This window comes from Cryptotermes secundus, unplaced genomic scaffold (assembly GCF_002891405.2).
Source record: "Cryptotermes secundus unplaced genomic scaffold, Csec_1.0 scaffold1251, whole genome shotgun sequence".
NCBI classification, from domain to species: Eukaryota; Metazoa; Arthropoda; class Insecta; order Blattodea; family Kalotermitidae; genus Cryptotermes; species Cryptotermes secundus.
The window spans coordinates 701,344-712,727 of NW_019721527.1; the positions used below are offsets into that span (position 1 = coordinate 701,344).

At 37.5% G+C, this 11,384-nt stretch overlaps 2 protein-coding genes across 2 annotated transcripts; one reads left to right on the top strand and one right to left on the bottom strand.

Annotated features, from left to right (window-relative positions):
* Window positions 1-613: 613 nt before the first annotated feature.
* On the bottom strand, window positions 614-1,726 carry LOC111875560 (ribosomal protein S6 kinase alpha-5-like; the record flags this gene model as incomplete). Its single annotated transcript, XM_033755861.1, has 2 exons — window positions 614-718; window positions 1,031-1,726. Coding segments are annotated over 2 exons (780 nt in total), but the record flags the coding sequence as incomplete, so codon positions are not given.
* Window positions 1,727-6,087: 4,361 nt separating this feature from the next.
* Window positions 6,088-10,916, top strand: LOC111875572. Its single transcript, XM_023871916.2, has 4 exons — window positions 6,088-6,414; window positions 7,782-7,889; window positions 8,627-8,800; window positions 10,089-10,916. The coding sequence occupies exons 1-4, from the start codon at window positions 6,343-6,345 to the stop codon at window positions 10,149-10,151; spliced, it is 417 nt and encodes a 138-aa protein (XP_023727684.1). The 5' UTR covers window positions 6,088-6,342; the 3' UTR covers window positions 10,152-10,916.
* The last annotated feature ends 468 nt before the right edge of the window (window positions 10,917-11,384 follow it).

Below are 11,384 nucleotides of genomic sequence, written 5' to 3' on the forward strand. Positions count from 1 at the left end.
GCTCCATGTTCAGGATAATAAGAGGTTCCACAGAAACACACAATCATCTACCAAACTGCACGGAGTCACATACCAGATGACAGTAGTCCCTTTACGAGAATATTAAATTACACAGCCCTAGTAGACTTCAACCCTAATACACAATGGACACATACTCTTTCCTGCTGCAGCAAACCTAAGCCTATAATGCTGTTAGAGATTCGATAATTATTCAGCTGCAGAGGCTGTGCTGATATACAGAAGGCAGATGAGGAAACACCTGCCTTATTTCAACATAGTATTCTGATACTGCCTGAAATGACTTGAGGAAACACAAAAACCCTCAGCCATGTCATAACCTGACTGAAATCAATCAGATACTTGTAGACATACATGACTGATGCAAAAACTTGCTTAGTATGTTACCTGTCTAATCTCAGTTGTAATTTGACAGGAAATTTACCAGACTAAAATAACAAGTAATATCTCCTTACCTAGCCTGCTTTTAGCTTAGAAGCTTTACCAGATATGCAGTTTACTTATATTTTTAATAAATAAATAACAAATCATATGCAAGTGAGAACATACTTTATTAATATTAAATAAAAACAAACTGTTAAATATAATATATAGAATAATAAATTTAAATTTAGTACTACAATATAAAATTACAAAAACAAGTGGAATAACTGAGAACTAAACAGATGGCAGTATACAGCACCAGAATTGAGCTGTTCTCCTGAAACAGAAATTGAAAATTAGTATAAAAATTTGTTATAAATTATAAATTTCTTAAAAAATGTGACTGAATAAAAAAAATCTTGAGAACATACTTTAGTAATATTAAATAAAAACAAACTGTTAAATATAATATACAGAATAATAAATTTAATTTTAATACTGTCACGTATTGGGTGTATAACGCGACAAATAACTTCACACCTTATCTGATATAGCAAATTTTATTTCACACTCGCTCATACAATCACACAGTTTACAATTTCACAACTACTGCCATCTGCAGTATTACAATTACTTGGCCTGCAATTACCTCTGGAGCCATGTATGTGAATGTACCACACACTGCGTGTGCTCTATGCTTCTCGTGTGGAAAGAACATCCTGCTGAGACTGAAGTCTGAAAGGATTGCATGTCTGTCGAAGTCCAGTAAAATGTTCTCCAGCTTAACATCACGATGGATGATACCCATCTTGTGAAGGTATTCCAATGCCAGAATTGTCTCACCGATGTAAAATTTAATATCAGTCTCTGCTAATTTTCTGCTGTTGTAATGGGTAAATAGGTCCCCTCTACATACGTAATCTAGAGCAAGGTATAATTTAGAGTCACTTTGGAAAGCGTAATGGAGGGTGGTAAGGAAAGGATGATGACGCACCGCCTCCAACACACGACGCTCTGCCATAACGTATTTTGATGAGGTATTTTTAATAATTGCAGCTTTTTTTAACACCTTCATAGCATAAAATTGGGCGTCATCCACACCGCCCTTCTTCTGAACCTGGAACACGGTTCCAAACCTGCCGATTCCCAGAATTCGGAGAAAGTTGAAGCGTGATGAGTCTACTCCAACTGTCCAGGTCAGACTCCAGATTGTTACTTTGTTGGCATTCTCCAGACCATCTTCTGTTTCGTTGTATTCATGAACATTCAGAACACTGTACAGAACTCTGGCTGAGTGAGGCTTGCAAGTGTTATGCCAGGATACTTCCACAGACGTATTTGGTTTTGAAAGTCACCATGGTGCTCACCTGCAACATATACAGTGGATCCATTTTATTAAGAAGCTTTCCAAGGCACCAAGCAGGAAAACATTTTAAAAAGGTAGGCTTTAAAATGTTTACAGAATTCGTTACATCCTTTGCAGAGAACTAACAGAACAGACATATTTTTAAACTAAATAAATACACGGACTTTAATATATACCCTACATGTTCCTACTGTATTGGTTATAAAGTCCAAGAGTCTCTTCCGAAATGCCATTCTTTCTTGAAGATCGAATCTAGTGTCATTTGTTTTACTTGACTTTCAAACAAATTTGAGGTAAAAGTTTCCAGTTCCTTGAGGCTTCTAATGACTGAATCTGGCACTTGAAATTGCAGATGCCTTCAATACTGTCAACTGTGACAGTGGTTTTTCCATGGCTTACGTGTCTTGTCTTAACAACTTGTGCTGTCTGTGTGAGGCCTGATTATATACTTTATTGGACCAAGGACGTATGATGTGTAGTCATCATGAATTAGCAATGTGTGACATGGGGAGGTGATTGGATCCATGAAGTGAAAATAAATGTAAATGTAAACTCACGAAAGCATAGTCTACATTCTCTAACACTGTCAAACTGTAATGGGGATTTGCTTTGTGTAGCATAAAACAATAACTTTGAAGAAATTAATAAAAATAACAGTATCAACATACAAGAAATAATTGTTGATGGTGATTCCAGTGATAATCCACAGGTTATTGCTAGTGTCTTTAATGAATACTTCCTTTCAGTTGCTGAAAAAAAAACTCTCCCACAAGACAACAACAATAATGGTATTAGTGATATCAAGGATAAACATAGTAGGACCATTAATAGTGATCCATCACACTATGTGACTCCTTTCTCAACATACAAGGGGGGACCCAAAAATAACCGGAAACGACCTGTTGTGCGCGCATGCTTTGTAGTTACGAGTTGTTCTACTAGGTGGTGTTAGCTGGGGGTCTCCCGCGACTGTTAGTGAGCTGGCGTCAGTCTGAGTTAAGTGGTTTGTCTGTGGTGCTCTGTTGTGTGCGTTCCTGTTTCAACCCTTTGGTGATTAGTGAGATGGCCGACCAGAAGGAACAAAGAGTGTGCGTGATATTGATGAAGATCGTCGAAAGACCATTGACCAACTTTCTGAGGAAACGAACATCTCATGGAGCACGGTCCAACGAATTTTAACCCAAGGTTTGCACATGAGACGGGTGTCTGCAATATTTGTTCCTCGCTTGCTCGGAGATGACCAAAGAGAAAACCGCGTGAATGTTTGCCGCGACTTGAAGAGTGAAGTGCAGTTTTCCCTAACAGAAAGCAAAATTTCACGCACACTCTTTGTTCCTTCTGGTCGGCCATCTCACTAATCGCCAAAGGGTTGAAACAGGAACGCACACAACAGAGCACCACAGAGAAACCACTTAACTCATACTGACGCCAGCTCACTAACAGTCGCGGGAGACCCCCAGCTAACACCACCTAGCAGCACAACTCGTAACTACAAAGCATGCGCGCGCAACAGGTCGTTTCCGGTTATTTTTGGGTCCCCCTTCGTACATCTCAAATTTTCAAAACAAAGGAAACTGAAAGCATCATTAAACCCCTTAAACCTAAAAACACATGTGGATATGATGAAATATCCATCAAATTACTTAAAATCAGCTTTGCTTATATTACCCCACCTTTAATTCACATACATAATACATCCCTTTTATCAGGGACCTTTCCTCTATGCCTAAAATTACTCTATAGTAAAACCATTATGTAATAAAGTGGTAGGATGGATGTTTCCAGCTACAGACCAATATCCATACTAGCCTCTTTCTCAAAAATCCTTGAAAAAGTAATACATACATACATACATACATACAAAGTAAGTAATACATACATACATACATAGAGACATAATTTCACAGATTCATTGTCCGGAAACCGGACCGGATATTGAATTCATCAGCAAAATGCAATCTAGTCTCAACAATTAAAATATTCAAGAATTATAAAATGAAAAATACAATAATAAAATAAAAAGCAGTCATATAACAAATCTAGATAATACATAATCTTGGAAAGACAACATTAATGTATTATGCTTGCCTGTATGCCATGTATTCATCTACCGAATAAAATGCATTTAAAATATATAATGTACCACTTCAACATGTAATTAATAACAAGATACTAGCAAAACAATCTGAATTTATGAAAAATCTAACAACAGAAAAAGAGCCCTATGAACTAAGTAAGGAACTCATAGGTGCCCTTAATAAAAAGTAATTACTAGTAGGTGGGATCTTCTGTGATCTAGCTAAAGTGTTCAACTGTGTTAATCATGACACTTTACTGCTCAAATTAAATGAGTATGGAATAACTGGTGAGGCTAATAATGGGATTAAATCAAAAATATAAACTTTAATCATCAGATAGCTTTGAAATGGGGTAAAAATAAGTCACAGCATCCCATAAGAATCTGTACTAGGTCCTTTGTTCTTTCTTCTCTATATAAATGAATTAACAAACTTTGTTAAGAATAAATCTAAGTCGATTTTGTTTGCTGACAATACCAGTATAATACTTACCAACTCTAACCCCACAGATTATATAAGTGACATAAACAATTTTTAAAGCACATAACACAAAATTCCTTGGATTACATATAAACAGCACACTGTCTTGAAAACTGAGCAGTTACTACACATGGTAAATACAGCTTGTTATGCACTCAGGTCTATTAAACAGGGCATATCTCTGGAAGTAATGAAAATGGTTTACTATGCCTACTATCACTCCACTATGTCATATGAAATAATATCTAGGGGAAACCGTACAGACAACACTAAAATCTTCAAAATGCAAAAGAGGGCAATTAGACTTATTGCAGGAAGCAAGAATATATATTCTTGTAGATTCAATTATAAACTTAAAAATATTACTGTTTCACTCACAATACATACTTTCACTCCTATTATTTGTGGTAGGCAACAAAAGCATGTACAATTTAAATTCTGATGTCCATAATATAAAGACGAGGCAAAAACTCAACTTCCAACAGCATTCAGCAAATCTATCCCTATATCAAAATGAAGTTCACTCCTTTGGCTTCAAAGTGTTCAGTAACCTCCATCAAAGTCTCAAAAAAGCAACTAGTAAAATTATGCAATATAAAACTGCATTGAAACGTTACTTACTTACTCATTCTGTCTACTACATAGATGAGTATTTCAATGTAAACAAACAGTAACCAGTATGAACTCTAAGGTAAAGTGTATTCCCAAGCATGTTACGGTATCATTTTGTTTATTTGCAGACTGTGCTGTACGTATTCAATGAGCATGGTAATATTATAATCTGATTAACTTTTAAAGCAAAACTATTACTGTACAGATATTATGTATTTGTATTTGACTTGTTCAGTATCCAACGGTGTCAACCTGTACTTAGATTTGCGGAACGTAAATAAATTAAAATTCAAACGTTTGCACAGCAGAGAAGTAATACTCAAGAGCGAATTGGCAATCATTGAGGTTATGTCTCAGTTGTAACCCATTTTATAACTTGGTTTAATATTGCACATTTACTTCCAATATTGCCAGTTCTCTCGTCTTCTTCTGGTATATATTTTGGGCCCTTATTACTACCAAAATTACTTACTTCTGTAACATACACATTCGTTCTTGCCATTTACTAATTTCGAGCTTGAAGCAAAACAACTCTTGACTATAGAGCAAGTTTGACAGTCATGTTCGGAATGAAAACAGCAGCATTTTCACAATTCTGTAGGACAGATACCTGTGGTTTCTAACCCACCATACAGCATGTTTGGAAAAGCCAGACGAAGAACCAATATATATGTGTATGTTTGCTTGCAATCTTACACACACATTTAGCCTCGAGGATATAACATTAAATACGCCGAAAGTTGCATGACCTTCGAAAAGTTTGCTGGTATACGTACTGGGTAAAGAAAGCTCCTCGTAAAACAATCATGTGATGATTACAGGGTCCACATTGTGAACGCACAAATGATAACAAAGAAACTGGGCACTGTTGATCCTGTTGATATTCCATCAAATCTCCATAGGCATTACCACCAGTAAAGGTACAATAGGACATATGGAGGATATGGAGGATTTAAGACCACAGAAACTGTTTTCAAGACTAATTATACTGTCATATTATTATCTCTGTATTACTATATTATCATTATTATTATCATCATCATTTATTATAATTTGGCATACTATTACTGTATTATTATATTCTTATTACTATTTAGTATTAGTATTAATATTAATCTTTGACTTGTCCCATATCATGTATAATGATTCATGGATGAAATAAAATTGAATTGAATAGCGTAACGAGCGTTTCGTGGCCATGTAACAGGCCACGTAACAGGCACGTCACAGGCCACGTCACAGGCTACGTCACAGGCGTTACGTAGCCACATAACAGGGAGGTGTTCTCCGCTATAAAAACCGCAGCGTTGCCTTGAAGACGGTCATTCTGCTGTTCAGTACCGTGTGTGAGGTTGCTTTGAGAAGAGTTTGATCAAAGAGTGCGGCTTTAAAAACTTTGCCTACAAATTTCAACTCGAATCGGACATGGGTGTTACCTCGAAGAATACCATCGCTGGTTTCTTTACCAAAATATTTGGTCGCCGTAAGGCAAATAAGGTAAGTAAATATTTTTTTTCACACATTTATTATACTCGTACATACTCGTAATCTGCAGAATTTGCAATAAATGAATATGTTCAATAAGGACTGGCTCGGAATGAGTTATACCCCGTGGCATAATTCATACACTTGGTTTTATTTTTTGTTCACTTCGGTATCATTTTAATTCTTGTATTGGGGTGTTATGCCGTGGTGACAGGTGGCGTGGAGGTATTCCACCGCTGCCACCATATGTTATGGCGCGAAGGGGGGCATGGAGGATTCGTTCCACCTCTTCCGCCATCCATGCCGTTGCGCCCTTGTGGAATGGCCAATTGTAAGGCTAAGCACTTGGTACTTGTCTCATTAGCTACCTCTTGGCTGTGAGTTCACAGTATCTCTAACAGGAGATCTATGGGAGATCGGGGACATAGAGGGTGTGACTGTGGGGTAAGTCATTAATACACATATCCCCCTTACTAAGTCTACATTTGTCTACTGATATATACACATATCACTTTCGTAGCCGACAGTTGTTGGTTACGTACACATTGTAATTTAAAGAAAAATACACTTGGGTTCACCATCCCTAGCTCTCGAGGTAATTCCTACATCCCCACTCAGGGCCTACTCTCTCTGCCCTAATCCTGTAACATGACACTTTAATAATATCCACTGTATATCCATGACTGATATGAACAGTTCGACTTACTTGGTGTAGGAAGCTGATGGTGTCCCCTCACTTGGTCTGGCATGACCATGTCTCTGGCTGGCTACTCCATTAACATTTGTGCGTTCAGATAGATTGGTTGATATAGATTGATCAAAAGATTCAATGATAGACTATTGGTTCAATGTTGTGGATTCCGAAAGATAGCTCCTCAAGTTGTGTTAGCTACTTTATAACTTTTCCTCTGCTGACTAATGTCCTTGGGGTAAGTTCCGCCCCTTAAGAGAGCGAATTCTCCCCCAAAGGTCCGTCTCTTGTTGGTCATCTCGGTGAAGAGGGTTGGATCTGCTCAGGCCATCTCGCTGAGTCGGCACTCTGTACGCCTTGGCCGTACAGCCGCTTGCCGTCTCTTCCACGTGAATAAGCAGTCTAAGCAGTCTTACTGACATTACCCTTTGTCTAACTTCTCTACTGTGAACCCAAGATAACTTAATACCTAAAAGTTACAAAAACCCTTGTTGAAATTCTATGGCATTACATGAGGTTTTACTCATGTCTGTCTGGAAGATTTAGGATGGTGTATCTTTTCAGTGTATGTGTAGTTTTGCTATTGTCTAGTAGGTTCATTGCACCTGTATTACTGTCCTTTTCTAATTGTCTTTAAGTATTTGATATTCAACTATTTTATTTCATTGAGTACTTTGTTCATTCGCAGAGCTTCTTGGATTCTGTGGACCGTTACGTCCCAGGGTGCGTCAAAAATGGTTCCAAGAGTCTTGGGATTAAAGGGCTTGATGACTTCAACGTTGGAGAAATAAATAAGGTAAAGTTGTCCTTATGCTTAACTAATTAAGCATTATGCCATGAAGGCATATGTGGGAATGGGAAAGTAAATAGTGGGATGAAATAATTATTTCATGGGGATTTGTTTTAGTCTTCTTTACTTACATTTTTGGCTCGCTAATTTAATTTCTTATATCTGGTTTATTTTTATATTATTAAGATTATAAATTAATTAACGAGTTACAGTCATTCTAGGACCATGTGAAGAAATGCATCTGGATATTGTTGGGAAGTGTCTATAATGTTTGCCAAATTTTAATAAAAAGTGGAATGTGTTGACAAAATTCAGCAAAACTCCCTAATATCGCATTTGATGAAAATCTGTTCAGCATCTCTCGAGCTGCTTCATGCGTGCAGTAACTAATGGTCATTCTGCAGGGTAGTGAACGTGCCTATAAACAAATCACAACCAAATTAAAACTGATGTCACTCAAACGTCGGTGAAATTTCCTGCTAGCTAGATGTAGTAGTTAACGTTCGTGACATGATCGCCCTGAATTAGGCAGTAACGTTTCCTCCACACCAACCACAGTGATTGTACCACCATGACACCATATCCAAGCCTCATTTGTTATACCAACATAAACCACATGCAAATGAGGTGGACTTTAAACTGGAGACTCTTTCCAAAGAAGCACTCTTTACCTTGCTAATCTGAAAACTACTGTTGAGATAATACTGCAGTTCATAACATAATGTGCTCTTTTGTCTGTTCAGAGGAACCAGTATGAAGATCTTAAGAGGGAGGTAAAATATATAAGGCAGACGACTGGACTACGAATCATGGTCTTGGAATCTGAAATGTCTAAACTGCAAGAAGAACTCGATAATATCGTTCGGCAGCGGGCTCTATTGTGGCAAGAAATGACACAATTGCAGGTGCACTTTGAGGTGAGTAAAGCTGACTTGTCACAGTACAATCATTCATTTCTTTCATTGCTTTCCTTAAGCAAATAAAGTAATTTTATGAGATGGCTATGCTGTCTGTAAGTTCCCCTATGAATATACTTATTTCATTCCCTCTGCCACAACACTATTCCCAGTAGGTGGAGTTAGGTATCTGGACCAACAGTATGTTTCAGAACGTGTGCCACCTTCAGGCCATCCTTTATTTACAAATATCTATCATGTACTTAGCGTAAATGTCCATGTATACTGAATGGATCCACTGGTGTGTTATACATTTTATATTATAAAGGATTGGGTTTTTATCTGTTGGTTAACACGGTAATTATTTTGCTGAAATTTAAAGTTTTATGTGACTGTAGAGCACTGAACACACATTATCAGTCCACTTCACATGTTTTCTAGTTCCACTGCTCTCCTTGAGATGGCCTGGCCTAAGTTTTTGTTGTCACTGCTATTCTATGGAGTAGGGGGAAGGGTAGTTGGTTTCATTCTTATTATTACAGTGTACACTTGTTTTCTTTAAGGCATGTGAAAGTTTCCTATGTTTATAGAATAGTTTTTATATTTTACATATTGTGTATATGTATAGACATGATCACAGTGGCCGTGTGTTCTAAGACATGAAGAGACACTTTGTTGTACACTTATCATATTTTGATCAACTTCTGAGTTACAGCCCTCTTCCACAACATCACAGGATATTTTGTGCACTTGTTACCACTCATACGAAAACCAACTGCACTGCACTGCACTGCACTGCATATGACTTGATAAAATCGCACAGCCTTCACTTGTGCACCTGATAAAATATATTGGTTATACAAGGCTGTGGTTGTTTGTCTTGGCCAGGAGTTCCAAATTTTTAGGACCACAAACCATTAACTTCATGCACATTTATCGAAGAGGAGCCAAATCTTAAACAAAATACTTTAAAAATGTTGAGTGGCTCGAGAGGGAAATTAACTGAATGACTTTTAAATATTAAAATGATCTGGGGTGATGTAGACTGAGATGTTTTTGCTTTGCTACCCCTATTTTCGCCTGGTATGATTGGTAATATTTCCTGATGCTTTTAACAATGTTAAAATCTTGTGCCTAAAATGTACGATAACATCAGTTGCTAGTCGGTCTCTTGAAAACATCAACTTCCAGTTCCATGTTAGAATATTGATTTAAACACGATCCATGTTCAAAAGTGCAATCATAGGGACCTAATTCACTGCCTTCTCTGAGTCCATCTGGTTTTAACTATTAATCATTTTGTTTGCAGATGAAGCCTGCAAGTTCAGAACCCGAGCCTATGCCACGAGAGTTTGGGTCCACTTTCCATTAAGGTGAGTCAGCTAGTTGATCATCTGTATGGTTCAACACTGACGAATTCTCCTCGTTATGTAGCTTCGCACTGACATCACAGAAAACAGTTACGTGATAGCTACCACTATTGTGTGACATCGTGTTTACCAATTGCCTAGCAATAGTCTCTGCACAGATTCCCCTGTTGCAAGATGTCACAGCCTAGTGAGGAGGGTTGTTTACTGAGCGTTGCATAGTTACGGGATGAGTGGGGCATGTGACATCACTCGCACTTCCTGTTGTGCAATCCAAGTGTTCACATAGTTGTCGCCTAGCAACGTGCCAGTACAATCCACAATTCTCATGTTGCGAGCATGCTCCAAGGCCTCTGTGGCTCAACAGTTCCTGCATAGAGCCAATACGCCACAGTATGTATTCCTCACCGAGGTTTCGACACAAAAAATGTCACAAAAGAATACACTCCTCAATGTCTTGTTTCACGACAACACCTTTAAGTTTTATTACATGAGATCAATTTGTACAAACAAATGTAATGTCAGTTAAGTTTCCATATTCTAATTAATAATGTATTTTGTATTTAATTATAGTTGAATAAATGATAGAAATGTATATTTTATATTCATGATTACTTATTAAGAACATATAATAAGTATCCAAAGCAATTACAGTTACAGCATGGCATCAATCTACAGTAATGAAGTCATTGTCTATAGCAGGGGTCTCCAAACTTTTCGAAACGTGGGCCACATTAAATAATTCAGCACTTTCAATGGGCCAGATAAAATGAGAAATTAATAACTCTAGGTATATGAGTTTTATTGAAAGCACAGAATTTCATAAACTAAATACGAAGTACATGAGAATAAATTATCGTATATTAATGACAACAGACAGTAGCAGCAAATGCTCATATTTTCATCACAAATTATAATAAAACAATTAATGTGAATGATGGAACTCTTTTTGCATTCTGTGGGAACATCCCACATATTATCACAGCACCAGCACGCGCGCTAACCAGTCAAATTCAGAGTCACAGTCACGTTGCAACTGACGGTCAGTCAGTCTGTCTGTCTTGGTGTCGAGCCCCAGCTGGGGCTCATGACCAGATATTTCTTTTGAATGAAAGTTACTGTCTTGTCTACGTGTAGCGCCCTCTCTGACGAGAGGTCGGGTCTGTCATTTGTCAGTCAGTCTGTATTAATAAGTCCACTGTGTGTATTTACATATATTTACATATACACACTTATTN

Coding starts and splice junctions, on each gene's coding strand:
- LOC111875572 (XM_023871916.2), top strand. CDS start 6,343: ATGGGTGTTACCTCGAAGAATACCATCGCTGGTTTCTTTACCAAAATA. Junction 6,415..7,781: donor GTCGCCGTAAGGCAAATAAG/GTAAGTAAATAT, acceptor GTTCATTCGCAG/AGCTTCTTGGATTCTGTGGA. Junction 7,890..8,626: donor ACGTTGGAGAAATAAATAAG/GTAAAGTTGTCC, acceptor TTGTCTGTTCAG/AGGAACCAGTATGAAGATCT.